Source organism: Rhopilema esculentum, chromosome 16, assembly GCF_057945365.1.
Source record: "Rhopilema esculentum isolate cy_ngs chromosome 16, ASM5794536v1, whole genome shotgun sequence".
In the NCBI taxonomy this organism is placed as follows: Eukaryota; Metazoa; Cnidaria; class Scyphozoa; order Rhizostomeae; family Rhizostomatidae; genus Rhopilema; species Rhopilema esculentum.
The window spans coordinates 9700555-9727245 of record NC_142830.1 but is presented as its reverse complement, the minus strand read 5'-3'; the positions used below and the strand labels follow the sequence as shown (position 1 = coordinate 9727245).

At 35.6% G+C, this 26691-nt stretch overlaps 1 protein-coding gene across 4 annotated transcripts in view; it reads right to left on the bottom strand.

Annotated features, from left to right (window-relative positions):
* LOC135681937 (protein lifeguard 3) overlaps positions 1–26376 on the bottom strand; it is a 68912-nt gene extending 42536 nt beyond the window's left edge. For 2 of the 4 annotated variants that reach the window (XM_065196601.2, XM_065196603.2), the window contains exons 1-12: positions 26004–26376; positions 23353–23366; positions 22634–22698; positions 22238–22291; positions 21713–21763; positions 21071–21110; positions 19404–19441; positions 18588–18633; positions 16772–16813; positions 16206–16295; positions 15509–15556; positions 12525–12686 (exon numbers count right to left, since the gene is read on the bottom strand). In XM_065196601.2, the coding sequence (XP_065052673.2) occupies positions 12531–12686; positions 15509–15556; positions 16206–16295; positions 16772–16813; positions 18588–18633; positions 19404–19441; positions 21071–21110; positions 21713–21763; positions 22238–22291; positions 22634–22698; positions 23353–23366; positions 26004–26265 (906 nt within the window). In that variant the 5' untranslated portion in view covers positions 26266–26376 and the 3' untranslated portion in view covers positions 12525–12530. Of the gene's footprint in view, positions 1–2403; positions 2677–9950; positions 10808–12524; positions 12687–15508; positions 15557–16205; positions 16296–16771; positions 16814–18587; positions 18634–19403; positions 19442–21070; positions 21111–21712; positions 21764–22237; positions 22292–22633; positions 22699–23352; positions 23367–26003 lie in introns of those variants that run through there. The other 2 variants (XM_065196602.2, XM_065196599.2) reach the window with 2 other exon arrangements.
* Positions 26377–26691: the final 315 nt, after the last annotated feature.

The following is a 26691-nucleotide window of genomic DNA, read 5'->3' as shown; positions in this document are numbered from 1 at the left end:
TTTTGAGATGCAGGAGCGGATCCAGACTATAGCAACTGTAGCTCGAGCTATAGTCAAATTCTCAGTGTTTGATTTTCGAAATACAAAGTTTCCTTCCAGTCCTTAAAAATGTGTTTATGCCCACAAGTGTTTACTATCAACATTTGAAAGCAGCGGTATAGGTTATCAAATGCGATTAACAAACATGCAATGCTGGCAATGTGTCATCACAATGCCTCTCCAGATAAGAAATAAAACACTGAGCGCAGAATGGTCTAATATCAAAACTTAGACGAATCAGAAGTTTCGTTCTTTGTTGACAGTAACCAACCAGAATTGAGCTACAGTGGATATTCCGAGCTATAGTCGGTCTGGGGATTTGCTCTGGAAAAGGCATCGAAGACAATGAAACCCGTACTATAATTTTTGGCGCGAGCTATAGTGAAGCTATAGTCAGGTTTTAAAATGGCCTTTTAACCAATAGAATATGAGTATCCACGTTACTTCTCCGCTCTCTGTCTCCTGTAAAGCAACAGTGGACTATAGCTCGTTTTCACATCCTGGGTCCCCTGTAATGTAGCTTCAAAGGCAAGGACCTACTAGGGAATAGACAGGGACGGCGGAACGACCAAGCGGCGAGAGAGGGAGGAGGGGGTGGGGGGGCAGGCTTGAGTAAAAGGGCTTTTGATTCATACGTAACTGCAATTTCATTTCGATCTTCTGTAGGTATCTTCAATATTGGCTAACTTTCGGCATATAGAACTATTTTACATGTTTTGAGAAGTTCAGAATTTTATATGAATCTCTCTGATTATTATAATTGGCCAGTTTCAAGGCAACTTTATTAAAAACAACCCTTGCCCCTTCTGTCAAAGGGCAACAGGGGCGGTTGTATCCCCACACCCCCTTCTCTGGCGTCCCTGGAAATAGAAAAAGGATGTTCGAAGGAATATTTATTAATACGAAGCAACTATAAACACACATGGTTATATCATTTGCCCATATAATGGGCGTGTCCCACAAGCAAGGAGGGTGTGGTCTCGATCCCAAAAGATTTGAGCTATAGTCACCAAAAATCCTGGATCCGCCCCTGAGATGTGTGCCATTATACTCTACCTATTAGTTTATGTCACAAACTATCAATTCAATAATATGAGTAATCATCAGTAAAACCCTTGTATATATAATCTGTTATATGAGGACGAAGTCACATTAATAGATATTGAGTTTTCCGAAATTTGCTTTCAAAGTTGGGTGTACCAGAATCTTTTGGACTTGTCTATTTTCATTAAACAGATAACATGCTTCATGCTTGTGATACCAGTTCAGAACAAGTTAGCTGATCAGGTACTCTAAAAGTACGTATCATGAGCTTCCTCCGTAGTCTTCCGGTCCTACCTCTTTCAGGACTCAAGCAAAAGGCCAACTACATAAATTAGCAAAGGGCCTAGGTTGTCCTTAATCCGGCGCTGTAAGCAGTGCGATTGTCAGTTAGGTATCTTCAGGGCTCAGTGCAAAATAGGTAACATGGATTTGCTTGCATTGAATTATAAAAACGCTTAAAACGTTGAAACATAGTTTTTCAAAAGTGAGCACGTCAAGGCGATCGTTTCTAAATCAGTTGAAGACTTTCCATGCAGAATCACCGTGACGCAGATCCATGTGTAAGGTCCGTATCCCCTGGTGAATGCAGCCTTAATTGGATGCGACTGTATATCTTGCATTTACAAGTATTACACTCAATTACATGCATTCCTGTGGAGATAGCAGTTTCTGAAAATTTGTTTCTTGGTGTTATAATGATGCCTTCCAAGTAACACATGCTTAAACCGTACCCACAAAACCATTTTGCAAAGGCCGTCGATCTCGAACAGTTGTTAAAAAGGCTGTTAAAGACCCAAGATCGAGTCAAACCACCACTTCAGGGTCAAAAATGTATGCCTTTTGATAGTAACCACTGGTCTAAAAAAAATTCATTAGCGAGTACAAAACAACCTGTGCACACTACCTATTCTCCTGTCTGAGCGTAAAATCCTCAGAAACCAACAAATCCCTTACTTTATGTATAGCTATTTGTGGACTCAAAAAACATGTGCTAGGAACGATCTATGCCAATAATATTTAAATCCTTTGCACAGAGCCGTTGCTTAAAATACACAAGAAAACGAATTGAAATAATTGAATGAAGAACATCGACGGACCACGAGTCTGTTTGCAATGAAACGACTGGAACATAAAGAATTGCGGCAGAAATAGTTGGTATTGATAAATTTGTACTTGCTTAAAGTGGCAAATAACAAACTAAAGAAGTGTCTTGTAGACATCTTGTAAACCCAAAAAAACAACACAGAGATCCCTTTGTCCAAACCTTGTTACGGGTAGTGCCCATAGAGATCTCTATGGTGGGGCCTAATCATTAAAGGGGAACTCCGCTGAAGGGTCTTGATTTCAAGTTACCTAGATTCTGCTTCATATGCAATATGGCTAGGCCCTGGCTCTACACCATAAAATTTGAAATTTGCATAGTTCAATGTTTAGCACTGAAAGGCCACTGTATACCTCAAACTTCAAACACTTATTACAGCAAATCGTTAAATATTTCCACATTTAAGTCACACTTCATAAACATAAACGTGCAATTCACTACTTCCATTTTCTTCCAACTGCAAAATGACATGAAACTGCTGTTCTTTGGAGCTAAAAAGGAAGGATGAGTTTACAATGCCTAAAAATGAAATTCGTGGGCAAGGGTTGCTTTCTATCATTGTGTCTGCTGAACAATCATTAAAAGATGGTGAAAAGAAATCAAACCTATTGTACAAAATACAGAATGGAAGAAAACCCTTGAAAACTGTCACGGTTTCTACTATACAACTTGCAGTTTAAGCATTACTAGTTAATCAAGAAAACGGCTTTTTCAAAAAAACTTTGATGGTGAAGGCGTGGTTAAGGGTATGGTACCTATTAACTAACCACAACATAACTTCATTTTGAACTTGCGTGATGGCACCACTGTCGCAACCATAAGCAGGAGACAGCTGTGCACCCGGAGGCTCTCGAGGGTCTTTGCACTTGCATCGCATGGGCACATTAGAAGGGTATCAGTATACATGCTTATAAAGGCGCCATAAAAGATCGCAAGTCGTATGTCTTGTGTGAACAAACATATAGGTTTGGCTGTCGCTGGCAGGCGGTGATCTAGAAGCTTTTAAATCGAGACACAATTAAGCAGCAAAATGAAAGCATCTTTTGAGATGTGAAACATGTGCCAAAATGTAGTCGTCAGTACCAGATCCGTGGGCTTTACGTATTCTTTGATGGCGCTGCAATCATAGCAACCACTCTGCTAGTAGGATAACAGGGGAAATGTTAAGGATAAATAAAATTTATTGCGTGTAAAGCAATTGGGGAGAGCTTCTCATCAATAGAGCATTCATACCAAAGGCTACACACGCGTGTGTTGATCGCCTTATGATGTACCGCTAAGCAGAAAATCCTAACGGCGTTGAAGAGCTGATTCTGGTTCAGATGCTTAGAGTTCAGCTGTTTCGAGTATCGCTGTTTCGAGCTTTGCAATTTCGAGCTTTAGAGTATCGAGCTTTGCTGTTTCGAGCTTAGCTGTTTCGAGTTTAGCTCTTTCGAGCTTAGCTGTTTCGAGTATAAATGTTTCGAGCTTTGCAATTTCGAGCTTTGCTGTTTCGAGTTTAGCTGTTTCGAGCTTAGCTGTTTCGAGTATAGCTGTTTCGAGCTTTGCTGTTTCGAGTTTAGCTGTTTCGAGCTCAGCTGTTTCGAGCTTAGCTGTTTCGAGTTTAGCTCTTTCAAGTTTAGCTTTTTCAGTTCTAGCTATTCGGCCTAAGTAGTTTTGAGTCTAGCTGTCGAGTTTGACTTGGGTTGTTTCGAGTTGAAATGTTTCTAATTCGCTTCGTTTTCTTGCAAAGAGCACAATTTGTGACAGACTATAATATTGTTGAAAGTAATTGTCAAAAGGTTTTTCGAAAACGCGTTTGCCAAAACGCAGCTTTACAGACTTTCGCCATTTTATTTCTCAGCTAAGATCTTAGTTTGTCCAAAGTCATAAATCAGTTTAAGGAAGGTGGCTTAGAATACAAAGTGAAACAACGAGCTCCCTTTGGAGAGTGTTATCTTGTATCTAAGGTATTATAATAGCTTCTATTCTTTTTTGGGGCAAGCCCTCTAGGTTAAGGGCCTTACAGTCAACATTATCATATGATCTGTTCAATGTGTTAACAAACTTTCCTTTGATAGGGCTATCAGTCTATTTTGCTTTTCTGCAAGATTCGCATTGCTATCAGTTTAAATTACATGCACCAGATATAGCAGACTGGTTCGTGTTTTCAAGAGTCCTTGTAGAAATAAACAACCACTTAGGACTTGCTCTCACACGTGTTAATATTAAATTTCAGTGTAAGATCTACTGTCTTTATTCTATAAAAACTTCCCAGCTGAACAAGGATAATCCGAATTTGAAATCAGCGGGAAGAGAAGAAAACTTCATGACCTTCTCCCTTTTGGTGTCAAAGTAACGGTTCTTCTGTCATTTTGAAGATTAACCTCAAGGAGACCTTGATTACGTAGTGAAAGACGAACAGTCTACAAGAAGACGAAAAAGATTTGTGTAATTTGTCTCCTTCGTGTCAAAGATGGCGACACTCTGACAAACAAGAAATATTGTCCAAGTTCTTGCAGAAAAAGGCGGATACGCAAATGATTGACGTCTCTGTAAAGGCACTGAGCTTGGGTTATCTCGAGATTCGCATTACTAATTCCCAAAGGCCGCAAGGTCATATGGAGGAAAATTAAGCATGCTTTTATCGGCAAATTTCGAGCAAGGGCAATTAAAGTGGATTTATATATGAGAGCTATTTAACTTTTGAAAAGATACGAGACCTTGAGTTGACAGTTGGGCTTGATCCTTTTTCGATTATACCCGATCAGATGCACCTACTAACTGTTAAGGTAAACAGCATATAAATACACCTACAATCCCTCTCCCTTATGGAACAATGTTGATTTGCTATGAAACGGTTCCTTCGCGCTTCTTTTATGATATTTCTCTAAATTACCAACATTGTTCTGGGGTGAGGGAAGCGGAAGTGGTATTTTTTTCGGAAAAGGAATGAAAGATATAAAATGCAATGCAAATTGCTGGGACTTCAAAGTACTTTTGGCGGGCATTGTATGTTATAAAAAGCATTTGTAGAAATCTTGCCTCTTAATGTGTCTGTCTGAAGTGGCCTGTGGCTTTACAAAAAAGCGGTACTTCGCCTCATCGCTTTGCCGCTTTAGCAGTTAACTACAGGTTGAATCTCAGTTATTAGACTTTAAACGTATAGCTACTGGAGCTAAAGGATAAAGATGTTCCTCAGGGTGCTTTTCTAGGGCGTCTACTGTTCAATTTTAGCATAATTTATGTCGATCTAATTTATGGAATCTAAGATCATGTTTTCAGTTAATAATCTGTACATGGCCTATAAAAATCATGCGAGACACTAAGAAGCTCATAGTTTCAAGGGTACTTCAAATGAATAATCAATGAGTAATCATGAACCCATAACTATATATCTTTGCCGCAACTGACTACCGATTTCAGGTATAAATGTCCAGGTATTCATTTACCCAATGTAGATAATTTTCGAGTAAATAAGAGCTTCAAAGGACCACCTATAGGAATCGTGAAATCCCTTCTACGATACAGTGGTGTCCCACTGAATCAAAAACGGATCACATATATCAATTAACCCAAAATCTATTATTTCATGGTGCTTGTTTCACAAACGCCGATAATAAGCATAATAGCACGGAGAAAGGGTTAATTATCCATAAAATTACTATCTCTGCCTTAAAAATCCTTAGGGTCAAAGCTAATTCTAGTCTCTCTCGTTTGTCTCATTTTCATCCCTCTCCTATTCCCTTTTGCACCAATTGTGCCAAACCCTCCCGAATTGCCTTTTAGGAAAAGGGTTTGACATTTGTCTGGATAGACCAAGATATTGTAGTTTATTTAATCCACAACATCGATAATTAGTTTCAGTTTCAGTTCATTCTTACGTATCAAAAGAAATTTAAAATGACCTTAGAGGTGCCCATCATTTTATCTGGTGTCTGCTTGGACAAAATCAAAATCGCGGCATTGAAAAAATGAACTTAATAAAACAGGTAAGTTGATTTCAATGAATAAAAGTTTTGATTATCAATTTTTAAATTGTACCTGCAGATCCTTTCTGGGTGCAGGATTTCACTGAGAACCTCTTTCCTGCGCATGTACACTTGAGCAAGACCTCATTAAAAGTAAGGTTCGACTGATAGCTTATGAAGAGTCTGTAAAGAAACTTCCGATGACTGCATGTCTGTCGGTTCTGGCGTGGAAATAGCTAATAAAAAACACACAAACTTCACAAAATAAATGTGTGTACGTCCCATGAAAGAGACTTTTTCTCCTTCAAGTCAAATCTATTTCAATTTCCTGTCTTACAGGCCATATATTTCGAAGCAGCTTCTTCATTATGAATACCTTAATTAGCACTTGGCATAAATTGTTGCAATAATATAACTGCAAGCAGAAAATATGATAGGACTTTTTTGTAGGCTTGTGTTGACTTCAGATAAAGAAGAAAACCAGGGCAACCTGGGTCCTTCCATGGACTGTTTCATATATTAACATATTGACAGCAAAGAAGAATGACTTCCCTGTCACGCCACCGCAAGTCAGTAACAAGCAATCAAACATCATAACATGTGCCATACAGTACAAGATTTGAAAGGGAGGCGGGGTGATTCAGTTGCATATACTGTAAATCCGAAGTGAAAGCCTCAGTAAGGCTCCATCTACTTATTGTAAATGAATTTGAATTTGGAAGCTGTATAAAGATCTTATTATGAGGAAGAGAGGGACTGAGAGATGTCAGACTGGTCAGACATTATGCAGCCTCGCACATGCAACACAAATCTCATGAGTATAGTCAAACTAAAAGGCCTAATGTTAGGCTTCTACGATTTCGTTACCTGTGGGTTTACTTGCGGCTGAATACCTTATATACTATCTTTATATATAGTGTATCTTATATACTATCTGGAACAAATAACATACAATCACTGCCAAAAGTCTTGGAACACTAACGTAGGTTTTCAAAGGCAAATTCAGCCATCCCCCTCTCCCCCTAGGAACAATGTTGATTTACTTTAGAAAAAAGAGAGGGGTTATGGAGTACGCTTTTTCTTGTGGATTGTTTGATATTTTTCTATACTTTCAACATTGTTTTGGGGGGAAAGGGGGGCGGAAGTGGTAGTATTCAAGAAAACAAATGAAAAATAGAAAAGCACAGCCCAAAGTGTTAGGTGTTCCAAGTAATTTTGGCAGTGATTGTCTGAATGGAAATTTGAAGCTTATCAGATACACTATCACATGTTATGTCTACCCATAGGTTTTCGATGGTGCTGAGTCCATTTACGGCATTTTCAGAACCGTACGTATTACTAATAAGGAGATATGGGGGTATTCTTTGTTTTCAGGGGCTGGGGTAAGCTACCCTCATAGAACTAGGTACCATGTTTCAAAAATGGTTTAAATTGAGAAAATTAAAATTGATTTCTGATCAGAATGGTCAAAATGACATTTTTAAATTATTTGAAACTTCATGGATATTTGAACATTAATAAAATAATGGGACAGAAGAAATACATGATTACAGGGTAGCAGCTAGTAAAATACTTGAAAAAAGAAAGGGTGCCATTTTAAAAGATGAAAGTCGATTTTTCTTTTGCATTTCTAAAATTGTAGAAAAAGTCTTATTTAAGAATTATGTTGGGTAGCTGCCATGATTTAACCACGAATTTACAAGCTGCCGCTGTCACAAGTTGTTCCTATGCATTTCACTGCCCAAATGGAAATTTTCAAGGAACATATCAAACTCGTAGAGAAGAACCCCGTTTTCCCCGCAAATGAGCTCTCAACAGGCTTATCTACGATTCCACGTTGGCCTTTAAAAGAGCTAAAGTACAACTGACGTCTACTCATACTTCTGCGCCCTAAAATTCCAGTTTTAGTTGCACGCCAAGTAAAGGCTCCGTTTCTGCTTCCACTGTTTTGCCAAAATGCCATTGCAACCATGACTGTGCCTCCCTCTTTTTTATCCATAAAAGCGCTGGACCGATTATTTCAACAATAATAACTTGCTGCTTTTGTTTGCCTGTCATTTAGCATACCAAAACACATTTCATCACCCAATGCAAAATGCATCCTTGTCAGAGGCAAGGCCCCGCAAGCCCACTGTCGTTCACAGATATGAGAAACTGTAGACCGTACTGTTAACCGTGGAGGCTTTTTGCAGTTTTCTCTATGGTCAACAGCATTTTTGCCCCCAAATTTACCACAAAGGTGTGTCATAATTTAACTTACATGTAGGACTAAGTTTTGCATGAATTCCGTGATGAAAACGGCAAGATTTTAGAAAAATCCCACGGTTAACACTTGAAACGAGAAAAGATCTTGAGTTCTTGAAATTCCTTCTTCAGAAAAGTGTTAACCGTGGACATTTTCCCGCATTTCTGGAGTTTTGTAACTGGAATGAAGCTGAAAGGCTACAGACACCTGTAAAAACACATTGCACACATGCTGGCAAACTATCGTCTATTTTTATTGAACAGTACGATTTTTATAAACATTTTAAAAAGTGTAGACCGTGACTGTTAACCGTGGGCAGTAGACATTCTCATACTACACAGCATTCACATTTGGGAACGAAGGCTCTCCTAATTCCTCGCATACGTTGATAATGACGGACACAGAAACATAATTGACACACATTATTTTGCATTAGTGAGACAAAGAAAGAACAGAAATGAAGAGGGTAGGATGGGGGTATCTTTGAGCACTACCTTGTTGCCACGCGTAAATGCGAAGGAGCGTGCTTTCAATTCAAGTCCTGCATAGTTTTGGAATGTTTTGGAAGGGTTATGATAAATGAAGACGAGTCATTTGAATCTCCTACTAGCATTTTATTCAATATCATATAAAGTTACTTATTTATAGAAAAACCTACGTATTTCATCTTCTTCAATTAATAAATAGAGCCGTAAAGAACGGAAGTTGCTTGTAAAACACATTTCTTAAAAAGTTCTGCAGTGTACTGTTTTTGCTTTTTACATGGTAATTTTATTCTATCCAATCATTCTGTGCTAAGGTTTGTTAAATAAGGATAGTTGTGATGATATTAACAAAAAATTGAAGTATATCATTGCTATAAGAGAAAGCTGCAGAGTCAACCGTAGAAGCCCTCTATACAGGCCTCTCCCACCCCCACACCCCCCAAAAACTACATTGCGAGTAAAAATTTCGAATTTTTATTTGCACCAATGAATTCAGCACCATCGAAAACCCTATAGTAAGACCAACTTTTCCTGTCATAACCATTGGTTTTCGAAATTGTCTTCAGACAATCACTGCCAAAAGTCTTGGAACACTAACGTAGGTTTTCAAAGGCAAATTCAGCCATCCCCCTCTCCCCCTAGGAACAATGTTGATTTACTTTAGAAAAAAGAGAGGGGTTATGGAGTACGCTTTTTCTTGTGGATTGTTTGATATTTTTCTATACTTTCAACATTGTTTTGGGGGGAAAGGGGGGCGGAAGTGGTAGTATTCAAGAAAACAAATGAAAAATAGAAAAGCACAGCCCAAAGTGTTAGGTGTTCCAAGTAATTTTGGCAGTGATTGTACTTCAAAACTCTCAGCAGACTGGCAAATCACAATCTCCGGCAACTTTGCAAAGTCAATCTACCCATAATTTGGAAGGAATGCTATTTTGAAAAAGCATGTGGAATTGATACGTAGACATTGATCAGGGACGATTGGTGATTGATGAGTGATTCATGATGCTGATTGAAGATAATGAAAGTTGATGCTGGTGATGATAATCATGATCATTAGGACTGCAGTGCTTAACAAGAGTGAATAATAAGCAAACAGAGCAGTGAATAATCACAAATAAACGTTGTGTTAATAAATGAATACGGCTCATTATGCACTAAGCATCACTTATTAAATAATACTTGTTAATTTATCATTCTAATCTACGAAGGCTGCAAACTTCTTAAATATCAAGCATTTGTGATGAAAATTTCTACATTCTAATAAATGCATTTGACTTGCAACAATGACCCAGCTGAAAATACTAGAGTTCACTTTACATGCATTACAGGGAACTTGCAATATTTGATTGAAGATAAGCCGAGTGAAAGGTACGATGACTACAAAAAATCCATCAAAGGATGACTAATTTCCAGTTAAATTGATACAACGGTTGGTTTGTTTTACGACATATATTCTATAAAAAAAGTGATAAAATATAAGCATAAATTGTCATAATAATATGAGGTCTTAAATAGCAGAAATAGAAATTATGTATAAGGAAGCGGAAAGTAGATAAATCAACGCAGCAGAATTAGGGATAATACGTCAGTTTTATTTCATTGGATGGTAGATTCGTATCCTGTGAGGTTTCATGAAGAAAAGGAAGCTGACCATTGACACTTTCAATCAAATATATTTGCCTCTTTTTCAGGGTACCTTTGAAGTATGCATAATTCAAAGTATAGTATATCCAAAGTTTTAGACGCTTTCGCAATAGGTGGGGCGATCTATGTCACATTTAAGACACCTGCAAGAAATGTGTCACAAGGTACTTAGCGTTCGCTATGTTCTGACAAAGCTATAATCATCTGATTAAATGAAACACATTTTATGATAATGATTTAATTATGATTGTAAGAGTCAACAAAGCCGAGAAAAATGATGACTGGATCCAGATGACCTCTACAAAAATAGAAAGGAATTCTTATTAAAATGAAAAAAGGAATTCTTATCGAAATAGAGAAAGAATTTCTTATAAAAATAAGGAAATGAATTCGAATCAAGGTTTTGCTACCAAAGTCAAAGCAGTTTAAAGCTGATCAGAAAAATGAAACTGGCATAAGAAAGATTTTTTAAATCTATAAAATAGTTGGAAATGAAAATGAAAAGATAGGGAGAAATAAGTTGAAGTATTTGTATAATTTGTTAAGAGAAAGAAATAATTTAACTGCATGACTGTTCTTGGGTGTCAGGATGAAGATTATTTAAGGTTACCCCAAAATGATAATGGAATTAAAATATGGCAAAAAATTTGAATCAGAAAATACGGTGACAGCTGGACTGGAAATCATGGAATTATCACTGAACTACAAACAAAGTAGGAGAACTGGCTACCTTCTATCGCCATTTGAAATGTTCTAATGAATTAGTATAAAAATATGGCACAGTCAAACTCGCATATGTCTCCAAAAACAGCACGGTAAAGTCAAATTTACTCGCATCAAATATGGTTTTGTTTAATCTTGATATCATTGGAATTTCGATTACAACACCGAATGATCGTTTATGAAATTAAGCTCGTGTCTTTCTTTGTGGTTCTCATACGAAGCTTATATTAAACTGTGCTTTCCAGTAAATGTGTCAGTCTTCTAGTTCGGTTAATTGAATACACGAGGAGCTATAAGAAATTCTACCCTTGTTTTGACACAAAACCAAAACAAGAGAATTCTCCATGGGCAAGATATCAAGATTGGGGTTGAATAGTCGAGCCACTATATTTTGAGTTTGGGACACAGAGCCATGAAGAAAAGAATTGTCAAACACAGGATGAGGACTTTGTAGGCAAACTTTTTGAAACCAAGAAATGCATATCACAGGTAATCGATACATACGTTGATAATATAAGAAAGATAATAATCGGAATATGAGCTTATGTATTCTAGCCTTAAATAATATTAAGCACAATACCAGCGGTGCGCCAACTCCCATATACAAATTAAATATATAAGAGCTGCAAGGAAGATGTGAAGCAAGGGGCAAAAGACTCTTGATAGAGATATTATTTTGCATCTGAAAAATCCTTAAAAATCCCTATCTTTTTGTGGAAATCATATTATGCTTTTTGCATGAGTGAACTCTTTCTAGGTGTGATGCTTCATATAAAAATGGGTTTCATGATGGCGGACAAATCAAAGAGTCGATCTATTGATAAGTATTACCCATCACTAAAAACATTAATCATAAAGAAAAATCCCTCGGCATTCTCGTGAACTTGATATTTGTTTGCATCTTACCAAAACCTTTCGGATTTTTAGACTTCTATTACCAGCATCTTATACAGAGCGGTAAAATGTTTTTTAGCTTTAAGATACACTGTTTGAATTAATATTATCTTTAATCTAGTACGTTGTTAGTTGTCCCGAAATATGACAACTTTCACACAGCGTTGTATCTTTAGGGATTGGTAGTTGGATATGATTTGGATTCGAATTGGATTAATCCTTTTTTAAGCGTCACGAGATCTGTGTGTGCCCAACAAGTCCTTCATGTAAGCCAACTCCATTTGTTGAGCAGAAAAAACAGTACCGATTTTGTCTAAACTTCTGGGATAAATTTTCAAGACCTTAGAGATAACAAGAAAATTGGAGATTTGAAGGAGTACAAAAATGATACGACTTACGATTTTCTAGTCTGCTCTTGCAAGGCCGATGATTGACAAGATGTAAATGAACAACGTGACAATATCGATGTACAGGTTCAAAGCCGCAAAGATGTACTCTTCAGGTGAAATTGAATAGGCCTTCCCACCGCCCATCATGATTTGTGTATCAAAAACGAGGTACTACAAGAAATAAACCATATCAAAAGAAGAATGAAGGATCAACTCAAATTATCTATCAATCTCTCACGCTGCAGTTAGAAACATTTTTAAATGATTTTCTTAAGAATACAAAACCCCTTCACATCTCCAAAAGAACAGATCACAAAATTTTACGAGCTTCTATAATACTATGGCTAGTGGATAAAATTCAATTAATGCCGCCATTACGGATAATAACTCGGAATTATGAACGTGAGAATATTCTTGATACAAGGCTTATCAACTGCTGTCATGGGAAGATGACAGGGAAAAGCTTTTTTCCTCTCAAGCTGGTCTTTAAAGATGTCATTTTACTTGGTTTCAAAAACGAGAAATTATTACTTCGAGTTACGCTGCAAAATTATAAAAAATTGTCCATGGAAATTGAATGGGGGGGGGGGGAGGGTGGGGGGTGGGGGTTGACGAAAACGTTGCGTCTTAAGATATCGATTCAAGTTGTGAATCCGGACGAGCAAGGAAGCGGTATTCGAATATGATCAGTAATACCCTATCACTTTCAATATGATGAAAGCAGCAGAGTGAAAATAATACATTTCCGGATACGATGTCGGAAAAATACACAAAAAACAGAATTTCTTAAAATCTAATATCATCAATTGTTAAAAGAAAGCCAGCTAGCAAAGTGAAAAACATCTGAAAAATATTTGACGAGCTGATGATAAAAACATGACATGCTGGAAGAACAGCATTCCATTGGGCCATTTTCAATAAATTATAAAATTTACCAAGTATGTAATGTTAAGTATGTCAAATAATTCTAAGCCGAAGAGGTTTTTATGTGTAAAAAATTTGAAGATGAAAATACGAATTAGAATATAGTTTCGAGTAACAGAAAGACGTTTGGTGTTTTGATTTCTCTCAATGGCCATTTAGTAAATATAATGAAACCAAATTCAAAGATCCCAATGCTTCAACTGAGGCATAAAATGTTCATGATACCTGCATTTTGGAGAGAAAATAAACAATTTGTTTGATTAATTGATTCTTTTTCAGTAGCATCCACGTGTTTCATCTTAAAGACCAATGTTTCATGCGCTAACCCAATTCATTCATCAACAGGAACTAAAACATCATGCTTTGACAGAAACACCTAGGCCTAACATACAGACTGTACAAGCATTGTCTATTTCTTTCAAACATCTTGGCATTGCTTTTTAAATCTCTAGCAATTAGCAAAGGATTCTTAAAAAATTAAATGTAATAAGACTAACTTAAAATTGAGTGAAATTCGGTGTTACATATTTCGGCTACGGTGTAGCTGTCTTAGGTCGCGATTGTCAGTTCTTAAAGAGAATTTACGATACTCCTAAGGTCAAGCCATTGTTGAAGAAAATCCTCTAGATTTTGGAGATAACACCAATATATCATTTTACTATGGTTTTGGGCTTACATGACTGCTGAACACTTGTCTGTCTGTTTATAATGTTTGAGAAATCCCAATAAGGAAATTTCACAATTGAATCAAACTTCTTTTCAAATACGGAGGGCGGTGAATTAGGAAGAGTAGCATCTGCATTTGCTTTGGTAAATAAATTGAAAACAGCTAATAAATAAAAGGAAATGATTGTGTTGAGTATGACTCGGGAAGAAAATCTTAAAACCAAGGGATGTAGTTAAACAATCACATATTTAATTCTAAAAGCCAATTTCCATCTGAAGTTTTGGACTCGATTGCAATGCTCGTTCCACTTTATAGAGGTCAAAATGATTAACAATTAACAGTTCCTTTAATTTTTAGGATATCAAGTAAAAGCATTGCATAAACAGGTCTCGGAGTGGAGCCAGAAAACCGCGTTGAAAATCAATGACTCTCGGCATTGGTTTACACTTATATGATGACAGATGACGCAGAGACTTCGATACTTCGACCTTCCATCAGCTTTTGATCTGGGAGGAAGTCAAGCAAACACTAGATGTATTTCCAATTAAAGTAATTCATGAAACTTCAGCAACTTCCTGTTTGTAAATTCTATAGCTAAGGACGAGCTTTGTCCGAAACGAATCAAGAACACACTGCCAACAAGTCGAAATGAAGTATTCTATTGCCTTGAGAACAAGAAAAGCGGAAAACGGTTAAATCTGATTGGAAACAATAGCACGCAGTGTTTCAAGCACCGGATCAAGGCTTGCATTGGGTTCATCAATCAAAATTTAAATACTTTTCTCCCTCCACAAATTAAATATTGAGTAAAACGTGTTTTAGTTCTTAACAGAATCATCAATGAAAATCATTAGCCGTTAAACATAATATGAGACAAAAAGCGCCTTTTAAGAAATACGGTCTGTATGTCTGGACATCTTTTGAGGTTTTTACAGCTCATTATCAAGACTACAGTTGGGAGATCTGAGAAATTTCAATCCTTATAAACTGACTGAATGTATTGCTCTACACTTGAAAGGAAGGTTCTTAATTTTTGGAAAACGAATTGTAAAGAGATTTTTGAAGGCAGAAGATACGGACTGAGAAAGAGCAAACGGAAAGTGCGTCAGGGCAAAGTTGTCGAAATTATTGACTAACAAATAACGTTTTAAAAAAAGAAAGAATTGCCAGAAAAATTGTTTAAAATATGACCAAACCAATGAATAAAGTCAGATTGGTTTTGATTTAGAAAAAAACTACTCTTGATGAGTTTGATCCATCTTGTGACAAATTTCTTGGAAAGTAAAACCAAGAATCTTTTCACTGGTTTGAAAATAAATTTAATTTGTGTGAATAAGATTGATTAAGACGTGTGAATTTAAGACTTGCTATGCCAAAAATTAAAAGAAGGGAGGATTCTTACCATAGCAAAGATCAAAGCCCCCAGGCAGGCGTAAATCAGCGACATTATCTAGAAAGATATCAAAATTCAAATCGATCAAAACCAAGATGCGATTTTCAGGAATTAAAACTTTTCCTTCTAACAAGCCGAGAGCGTGGGAATAGAGAAGCGGCTTCTCGAGCTATTTTCCCACGACAGTGAAGTTGGTTAGTGCGTGGTTAAAATCTAGCAAAAAAGTCTGATCAGGTTCTGACAAGGGTAATACCGATTAAAATGGATAAATGACTCTTGCTTTTATTCCTTGAAAAATCTTACAAAACGAAATGTTACTATGCAAGCGGATCAGCAAAGTATTTCCCTCTTAAAAATGTGTAAAAAGCAACATTGCGAAACATCGTAACGCTTAAATGTATCTAGTACTATATTTGACACAATTCAAAAGCTGTTTTGTTAAAATCAAATCTTTAAGACATTTATGACATGGCCGGGTTTATAAAGGTACTCTTCTGAATAGGTTGTTGCATATAAACAGCTGAATGGCGACAGTAATTTCTTTGGTTTGGTTCATTTGGCCAGTAAGAGTATTGCTAAGTATGGAAATTTGTTGGCTACATTGTGAGAAGGTTGAGATAAAACAGTCCTTAAGTCTTTCTACACATAGAAAAGGACCCAATAGTAGCAAGGATTACAGCAGTAAAGTTACAAAATCTTTGCTTACTCGGCTGTAGAAGAAAATCGTGAGGAATCCGAAACAGATGAGAATTATCAAGGCCACAAAAAGACAGCCACCCATCATCGTGAAATCATACTGTAAAAAAAATTTTCACAGTTATAAAGAAGCAATAGCTTGTGTGTTTTAAGTAGTGAAGGCTGTTTTAAGAAGAACGACTATGTTCTTAAGATGACCAATACACAACAGAAAATAATACTGACGATTTTCAAGCTTTTAAGTATTAAGTTTAGAGACTAAATTTAAAAGGAAAGGAACTTTTAAGTATAAAGTTGCAAACTTCAATAGGCAATTTAAGAAGCAAAATAATAAAATAAGAAAATATTGATTAACTGATGGCAAAATCCAATATTAAAAGTTTTGGCTAAAAATCTTTAATGCTGGAAAAACTAAGTACTAGCTAGAGTTTGCAATCTAATTCTGATTTGACATTGAAAAAATTTGAACTTGAAAATACGAGCCATTGCATTTTGACAAATCAAAGTGAATAAGACAAATCATAGTGGGCTTATCAAAAACAAAGAAATAGGCAAGCTTTGAAGTATAAATATCACCTTGGTTTGGAAAGCAAAAATCGTGATTGCTAGCGAGACAACCTATGAAAAAGAAAACATTGAGAAATCACCCAGGGTATAATAATAAATGCCATCTCTCTTCATTCAATATATCACTAAATTCATACAATTCTACACCTCACTTTTATCAGGCAGTGTACAATTGGCGACTTATCTTTCGAATAAAAGGTTGAAACTTGAAAATGACCAAAAGTTAGAATAAACATCACAACGAGAACACTATAGAAGTCCATTAAATCGGGACTAGGACAAGGTTTATTTCTTTTACAGAATACATAATAAGAACAGCGTATTGCTATGTTCACGAGTTTAGATAGAAGCCGGCGCTGAAGAGTTTTATTAAAATCTAGGTCTTTGAGTATAGAGAGCGAATCAGAGGAAGAAGAAGAAAGAATGCCAAGGGTTCCCATCGACACATTGACAGAGTGGACGTGGCGATATTTAGTTGACAGGGAGTGGATGAGAGACTTATACTCTTGCGCTTTGCGGTCGCCGTTGATTTTTAAGTTGCTCTCAAATCCAACAGTTATATAACTCAAGAAGATAGAGAATACTATTGTTAGCAATTAAGACAAGATCAGGCCTCAGTGAATCTCCTGTAATTAATGTGGATGAAGAAGAAGTAAGCAAATTGACGTATAGAGAACATTGTGGTAAAGATGAAAATGCTTTAGCAAGACAGAATAGAACCGAGTTATGCCTCCGAGTATATCTACCATGTTCAAGATAGGACTTGCAGCTTGAAAACATTTTTTGTAATGTTTCATCTTGCAGGCAGAAAGAGCAACAAGATGTTTGGTAAATGACCATTTAGGAAAGTTTTCCCTTGTGGCGAGTGTATTATTCAGATATTTGATAGAAAAGTTGAAATGAAACCCTGCGACTTTAGTTTGTGGTGGACTCTTTCTTCATGTTCATTTTGAACAGGCTTGATGACCTCCATAGTGTTTCTATATTAGTCATATTGACTGTTCGTATGGTGGCTGGTTTCCTTTCATAGAGAAGCTATATCGACATCAGGAAAGGATTTAAGTGAATTTCTTATTGTAGTTTGACATTGATTGAATTTGGTGGAAGGAAGGATGAGGCTGATACCATATTTTGATTTGCGTAATATAAGTGAGCTTGGGGTTGCACTGATTGGTAACTCAAGCCATTATCTGATATATTTGGTGACAATACTATCAAGATTCTCCACCACTCAAGTTTTGCTAAGATTTGCAATGGCGAGGTTAATAATAATAATAATAACACAAATACTTAGACAGGATAACCTATCAGCATAATAACAATGCTGTTATTTTAAGGGTCTTGTTATGAAAGTAAAGTAAATGAAGAAAACAAATTTTTGCTACATGACATATTAAATGTCAATAGTTTCTTCAGGAATAGTGTTCCTTTAAAAATGCTGTGAAGGCGATCTTGGACTCAAGCTTTCTTGCATCGAGTGGCAGATCATTATAAATCTTAAATCTTCTATCGCCACAAACTTAACAACTCTCATAGATGTCTACGTATTGTAGTAACCTCACTAACTTTTCAGTGTAGAACAAAATCTGCGATTGATCGAGCTGGGGAAAAGAACTAGCAATGCATCGGCAGAGTAAGAAATGAATCAAAGAAAAGAATCAAAGGCAAGGCATCACTCCTTCCACTTATAAGATTCAAAGCTAGAGGAAAACTAGGAATTAATGGAAGAAAACCTGAAGAAAAGTTATATATCTATGATAAAATTTGAGGATAAAACCTATGCATAGAAAAAAGATTTAATTAAGAAAGTATGATGCTAACGTACAGCTACGATTCCCATTGCCAAAAGCACTTCGTCGCGTTTGTAGAAACTAAAATTAAAAAATTACATCATATCATATGTGAATGATCATATTGCTGAACACTGAATAGAAATGAAAAGGGCTAAAGTGGAACACAGAAATTAGAATGGAAAACATACCAGTCATCTGCAATTTTCAAATTGGCCTACAGATATGTGTTGCTGATAAAAGGCATTAAAAATCAAACAAAATATGGTGGAAATGTGTTTAATGGTGGGAGAAAAAAGAAAACATTGATATTTGGCAATCATATAACCTTCAGCATGAAGGTTCTCAAGCGAGAGTGTTGTGTAAATTACAGTATTATAACATAATCTATTTGTACAACTGTCGTATAAAATTAGAATTGAATGGAACTAAGTGAGCTAACTGAAATTATAACTGCTAATTAGCTCATTCACAATACCTTAAACAAATTGTAACAGGAATGAATTTAGAAGACACGATGCATTGTTAATAAATCATAGGTCGTGTAAGTTGATAAAAAACAACGGCACTCGCGAAGGATACACATTTTGTCAGAATTATTTAGAAATTCGAATTAACTTCGAATGCAAATCAGGTTAAAGAAGTATCAGTAAAGACACATGAAACGTATTGAATTCAATATAAACATTATCAAAGAGTCTTAAATACGTCTATCACGGTGCTTTCTTCACTGCCCAGTTAAGATTAAAGATTTCCAGTTAATTTTCGCGCTTTGTTTATCATGCACGTGTTATGTTATATAAGATATGGAAAGACACGTTTGCAAAGATAAAAACAGCAGAGATACTAACGCAGAAATGACGCCAAGAAGATAGCCTTCAGCCAAGGTCTAGAAGAAACAAAATTATAACGGGATCAATGGAAATGATAAACAAATTTTCATTGATTATTTAGATTATAGTATGACACTGTTGTAACTTATGGCACTGTTGAAGTAGCGTAGAAAAAGTTATAAAAATACATTCAGATGCTGAAATATACTGTAAAAGATAGCCTCGAACGTCGAACCACTGTGTAATCGTGTTTCACTTGGCCAATAGACCTCGAAGAACCATTATTTTCGAGATTCCTTTCATTTTAGGCAATCAAGAAGTTTGAGTGAAAAAATCAACCTTTGCATGTGTGCTTCGTGTGGCTGATTCGAACTTAAAGCCTTCTATGTAGACTAGCCCCAGGCTTCGTTTTCATGAAAATTTTGTTGCTAGTCTCAAACTTAAAGGGCCTCTCCAGCCAAATTAGCATCTGGTGCGTGTATTATGGCAAAGTTGTCGTTTTTGCAAAGTTTCAATTAGTTTAGAAGTTATAAGGCTTAAAAGTTGCACCTTTCCGAGAAAAAAACGACAAAAGCCGAATCAGTTTTGTGACATTCTGACGTCACAGTGTGCGGCTCTCGTTCGTCATGAATTTCTTATATCTTCCACCGAATAGTGAAGGAGTCATGGTCACGCGTTGATAACTGCATCTAAATCTACAGCAGGTGCTTTTTAGGATCGAAAAATATTAAATGTTTACAATTATTCTAAGTTTGCGGGTCGGAATGTGTCCATGCTGTGTGGCGACTTTGTTTTGATCACCTGTGTAGGCCTACAAAGCTACGGCTTCCTGTTCCAGCTCTTTCCTCGCGTATAATTAATCGAAATTGACACTTCAAGTTGTTTTCCAGAAACGATGAACAACTAAAGGCTTCAGAATTGATATCTGAAATGCTCAAACTAAAAGCCGGTGGAACAGAACTGAGAGCACCAACAATTGCAGTGTTCAATTTGCGAATCGCCGACGTTCGATTCGGTTTAAGGCCAGACTAACGAAATACACTGTGACGTCAAAATTGCGTCACAGTGTCACCAAACCGAAAATATTTTGTCGGTTAATTCAATTCAATTATCGAAATGCAAGAGCTTATATCTCACAAACTGTACAAAATATCGAAAAACAAATAACGAATTCGTGATCAGCAGGTTCACCTCCTTTAGATTAGCCAATAAAATGCAATTGCAAATTTTGGCTGGAGAGGCCCTTTAAAGAAGCTTTTCAGTTAAAATTATTGCTTTTAAATAAAAAACACCAGTGGCTTTTCGCAACGAAACGAAATTAACGAAAATGACATTGTGTTTTCTGATTGAAAAAGAATGAATGAATAAATGGACGAAATATTTATTTGCTATTGAAGTTGAGAGCCAAATTGGAAAACTGCATATCTGAAAATTGCACCTTCCTTTTCCTGACAAGCTTAGGAAGCTCAGCATCAATACAACATGCCAACCATTTTCTTAGTGGAAGGCACTTGTTACAAAGATACAGCATTCAAAGATTTTCAGCATTTTGAAATTATTTTGCTTTTCAGCAAAAAACATGTCTTTTGAAACAAGTATAAGTTCGAAATAACAGTTAAATCCTATAGAAACACTAACGTCACTTTTTAAATCAAAGTGGGAAAATATTGGAAAAGGGTACTTACAAATAATCCAAGCAATCCGAGATTCAGTGGAAACTTTCGCCTACAGAATGAAAGAAAAAGAACTTCTTGTGACGGGAACTTCTTGTGATACAAAATAATCATGCAAACATCTTGTTGAGGCATGAGTAATTTGCATTTTCAAAAAAAACTAAATGAGGTATTAAGAAGAAGATATAAATAAATTATATTACTTGAGGCACTTTGGTTCTTACTATAATCTAAACATCTTGCAGTTAGAACTTTTTCCCTGGAGTGCTTTGCTATTCTCAGAAAAGGGCAGAAACTACTAACCTCAAAATACCTAGCATATAGGGTCAAAAATGGAACCAAAATTGTTATTTAAACCTTTTCAAGGTTTTTTACTTTAAAAGCAGAATCACAAAGCAATTGTATATTTAAAAGTAACAAATCAAAAAGCAATTTTATTTGCCATTGTCAAGTTCTTTTTTAAATATTTGTGAACTATTACAAAGCTGAATGGATTTGTGCTATGCCTAATAATAAGTTTGTATTCAGCCAATTTTATTAGATAAAAGATTTACCTGTGAAAACCTTACGAAGGAAAATTTAACAAATTTGGGTGTGAAAAAGATTTTATAACTGCAATTTCAATTATTATTGTAAAGACATGGTTGTATGTACCTTGGTTTTTCGAAGCAAGCAATAACAATCATTATTACCAATGTGACACCCCTGTAAGATTGAACAGATAATGCCATAAAATCAACTTGAAGGAATCTATTGGAAACATGGACTAAGGAAATGTAAGGAAAAAAATACAACAAAGTCAACCTTAGGGCTATATTACTTTGGTTTATGTCAAACATAAATGGACAGGTGATTTCTATCAAAAGCAAATGAATGAAGTTCTAAAGTTGGCAAACAAAAAGTAAAAATAAGAAATTTAAAAGTGGAAAAGAAAGTACATGTTAATGTAGGAATGTTTGTGGTGGCTTACAAACAAATTTAACAAGAATGAGCTTTTGAATATGAGCTGATTTAAATAAAAATAGATGGACTCAATAACAGAAATTTTACTAAAGAGTCACCAAAATTCTCTGCCCAGATCTTTTATTCAAAAGCAGCAAAAAACATAATATTCAGTCAAAGATTGACAGAAATTTTGATTTGGCTAAATTATTAGAAAAAAATCTAAAGCAAATGTACCATGCTGCATAAAATGTTCCAGGATGTCGCTTTACAAAAACCTTTGTTGGCGTACTGAAATTGGAAAAAAAGTGTGAATTAAAACAACATGTAATCATCCCTATTATAAAGTGTGTTCCAGGACAGAGCAAAGGGTGCTTGAACACAGAGCAGCAGCAAGATATTGAGAATTAAGATATTATCAAACACACACACAGGCACACAGGTGATCAAGATATTAAAAAAGAAAAAAATTTGTTTCCTTTCCCAAAAAGCAAAACTAGCAAAGTGTATTGAAAATCACATAATTTAGCAGTGGAAAATGACTACTGAAAATCTCAATTCAAAATGTATGAGCCCTTATTCAAAACAAACTAAACTTTTCTGAAATTGATACACACTGTTTTTTGTACTTACTGAAAGATGAAAAGACAGACAATGCCAATAGAAACCAGCAGCTGGCCACAGAGTAATGAGTATACCTTTAAAAGGAAGAAGTTTCAGATATAGAGTTTGAAAACTTAACCAAATCACATCACAACTTACTCACATTGGTATATCATAAAACTAGCACCTAATAACTGTAACTTGCTTCACTTAATGTGACAATTTGATAATTAAAGCTAATGTTGTAAACAACCCTATTTATCATGCTCAATAACTAGCTATAAATCATCTACCATTCATTTCAGTTTAAACAACAAATAAAGCCAAGAACTTCTGAAAATAGAAAAGGATGAATGAAACAAAAATGAAGAATCGTGTCAAACTTAAATAAAAATTACCAAATAAAAAATTGCTGCTCAAACCAACCTAACATCCAAAAGCTTCAAAAAAAAGGAATCAAGATTTTTCACAATAAAATAAATGTTGTAACACTGCAAAATTATTGTGCTTAGGACTGCCCATCAAAAGCAGAATATTCTGAAAATTAGATTCTTTTGAACAACTCACTCCTCTATAAATTTGCTATCCTGCCTTGTGATTATAACTCTTAGGAAAAATTTCCCAAACCCTTTGAGTACGATGAGCCTATAATCCCTAACTAATTATGAAAACAAGAGTTGCCATATCAATGTTCGAAACAATTGACAGCTATGGGTTATGAACATATGAAATATAAGATTATCATTTACCTTTCGTAGAAATGCTGAAAGAAAAAGGATATAAAATTATGAAAATTTGTACCAGTATATTTTTACTGAATGATAATGAAGACATGATTGTACAAACAAATAATGAACATTCCAAAAAAGCAGAACTGATAAAAGAAGATGATCAATACTAAAAAAGTCAAAATGAAGTAAGAAAATGTAAAAATAAAGTGATATTTTCTAAATCCTGAAGGATTTTCAAAAATGTCAAGATTAAAAAAAACAAAATTGAAAACTGTAATTACAATATGTGATAGCAGCTTTATGGTTTGCTCATTTTCTTTGCTCACTCAGAAAAGCTTATATTGTAATAGATTTAAATATAGATATTCATATACATATATATTGAACAACATTGTTTGAGAACAATAGAAACAAAAGAAATTGTTGATTGGAAACAATGAATGATACTATTATCGATTTGGGGGGGGGGGGTGCTTTAGCCAATTCAAAGTTTTTCTTTGATAAATCAAAGACATTTTTCATAAATGCTCTTTCAGGTTAACTGGTACAAATTAACAAATTATAAAAATGCTCATCACATCATTATGACTTAACTCTATTTGGCAAAACATAAATCTATATACAGTTCTACAAATTAAAGTAGCAATCAAAGAGATTCTCTCAGATTATCTCAGACCTGTCAAGTTTTAGCTTTGAAAATGAGTGAGTTTTGTGAACAGGTAGGAAAAAGTTTGGGCTGACAAGGGATCTCAAGGTCAGTGAAAGACCCAGAATGGATCTTAACAGCCACACAGGCAAAGGTAGGTTATGGGGGCATGCCCCAGAAAATTTTTCTGCTTCTATGCTCTTTAGTTCTTTGGAAATGTCTACTTTCAGTAAACACCTGCTACAGAACCCTTCTTGCGAGATGCTGTCATCATCAGTAAAACTATGCTCTAAGACTAAGTTCAAACCAATCATCTGGTTTTTTTCAAGCATTGCAAATAAAATCTATTCAAAAAACAACCCTACATGATATCAAACTCAACTTAACATTTTTTGTAAAAAAAGCTAATTTAAGATTAATAGGATCAATAAATGATCAGATTTGTGGCAGTCACATTAATCACATCAATTTGCTGTCTTTTACAATGCAAATTATGTTTGTTAAAACATTTTTGGCCATTTCTAAAATATCCAAGAAATTCAAAATCATAATCCTTGATGCAATCTTCTTCTTTTTATATATTGGAAACCTCCATTACATCCTTTTTGAAGCAGTACTTTTTTAGAGCCCACAATTATCCTTTAATAAAAATGTTATGGAACCATAAAATGTTCACTCTGTCATACAGACCAATTGCTTGATGCATAGTTCAGCACACATTTTTTTCTATAACAACACTTAGCTCCAGTTTACAGCCTGGTGTTTCTTGTTTTATTGCATTATTTCAGCCTCACTTGTTTCTTATTTTGTTTCTTATTTTTGTAATGAAATTTTCTGTGCATATTAGTCATAAAGTAATTAATGCTATTTTGCTAATTGCTTTAGGTTGTTATGCTGTTATTCTTTTATCTTTCAATGTATGGTGATATTTTATTTCTCAAGTTTTGTTGAATCTCAGCTTGCCTTGTTTATTACATTGTTCTTATTTTTTCAGCAGATCTTAGCCTGATGATTCTTGTAAAAAACATGTATCATAAGATATAAGGTTGGCAGAGTTCACAATTAGCCTCTATGTTGAATGAAAGGTATGTTGGAGCCAGACCAGAAATGATGTAGACTTGTTTTCCAGGATACTCTTTTTAGCGTTGTGAAAGGAAGACCTTTTTATGTACTAACGTTTAGAGTATGGCCTATTTTGACAAGATCAGGGGTGTGCCAACAGCCCCTTAACCATGTGTGGGTGTGCGAAAATCATCTCAAAATGCCAGATGCACCACCAGTATCAACAATAATTTAATACATCTAGTTTTGGGTGGGCCCTAATATTGCAGAAATGCTAATGTATCTGTTTGACACTTTTTAACAAAGCACATGATCTGACTGCCTGTCTAAAAAATAAAGATTCCTAAAAATTATCATTTAAACGGTAGATCACAAAAAATCATACTGAAACAAACTTTGCGTCATAAATATTACATAATACCACATCACATGTGTAGATGAACTGAAGACGCTCCCACCAGCTTTAAATTTTACAACTGGTGCAGGTGTGTGAGAAAATCAAGTTGTTTGTTGTTATGTTACAAATATGTTACAATATCTTTGAAAAAACACATATTTTGAATGCAGAATTTTTTTAAAAGTTTTTAAGAATAAAAATATCTGTAAACCATGTTGCTTACTGCGCAAAATCCAAATATTTCAAATTAAGTAAACAAACAAATGGTGTCGTGCCTGAACAACAGGAAGATCTTTGACATCCAGACTGGAAACTTTGCTTCTTGCGCGGGCAAGTTTATTTTGAAAATTTGAGACTGCGCGCCTGAAATCATGCACTCTTAGTTATTTTTATTGTTAATAATGTTAAATCCTATTGTCAAGGGATCTAGGGGATTTTGCGCGGCCAATATGCAAAAGCGCGCAGAGGTGTGCGCGGGCAATATATTGCGGGCGCGCAGCAAAGTTTCCAGTCTGGTTTGACATGAGATGGGCCTAAGGTGCCCAAGACAAAATGTTGACATACCTGCTCGAACAGACTTTTCACCAAAGTCAGAGGACATAATTCCTCCTCCATCATCATCTCCATCTTGGTTGATGGGTGTTCCATAATCGTAGGTATAAGTGGTAGCAGTTGGTTGCGTAGCCGGCCCACCGGCAGCAGAGTAAGGAGGTGGTGCTTGCTGGGGTTGACCCGGCGCGTAACCGTAGGCATAATTAGGTTGCCCTGGCTGGCCGTGAGCTGGCTGCCCATAGCCTGGCTGTGGGTTGCCTGGTTGTCCGTACATTTTTCTTCAATTTTGTTGTCTCTGCAGTAAGATTCGCTATCTGATGAGCTATGCAAAAGCTCGAATGTTCCAAATAAACCACCTGTCGAGCAACCACTTGCCACAACTCTTCTAAACAAAAAACATACGTGTAATCGACTCCAGCCTCGTTCGTAATTTATTCTGCTTGTTTTTTCTCGGAAATAAAATAATGCGTCTAACTTCCCAAGAAAATGGGCCAGGGGCTGACGTTTTTTGAAGGACCCCTTAGAGTACAATAACAGAATGCGCGATTAACTTCATTTAAACACAGTTTAAATTGTTTTCAATGTATTTTTAATATTTCTAGTCATTTCCTTTACGGAAAACATAAGCCTCTGTAGGCACTACATTACAGAACCATGATAAACGATTTTGAATAAAATAATAATTGCCGAGATATCTTCT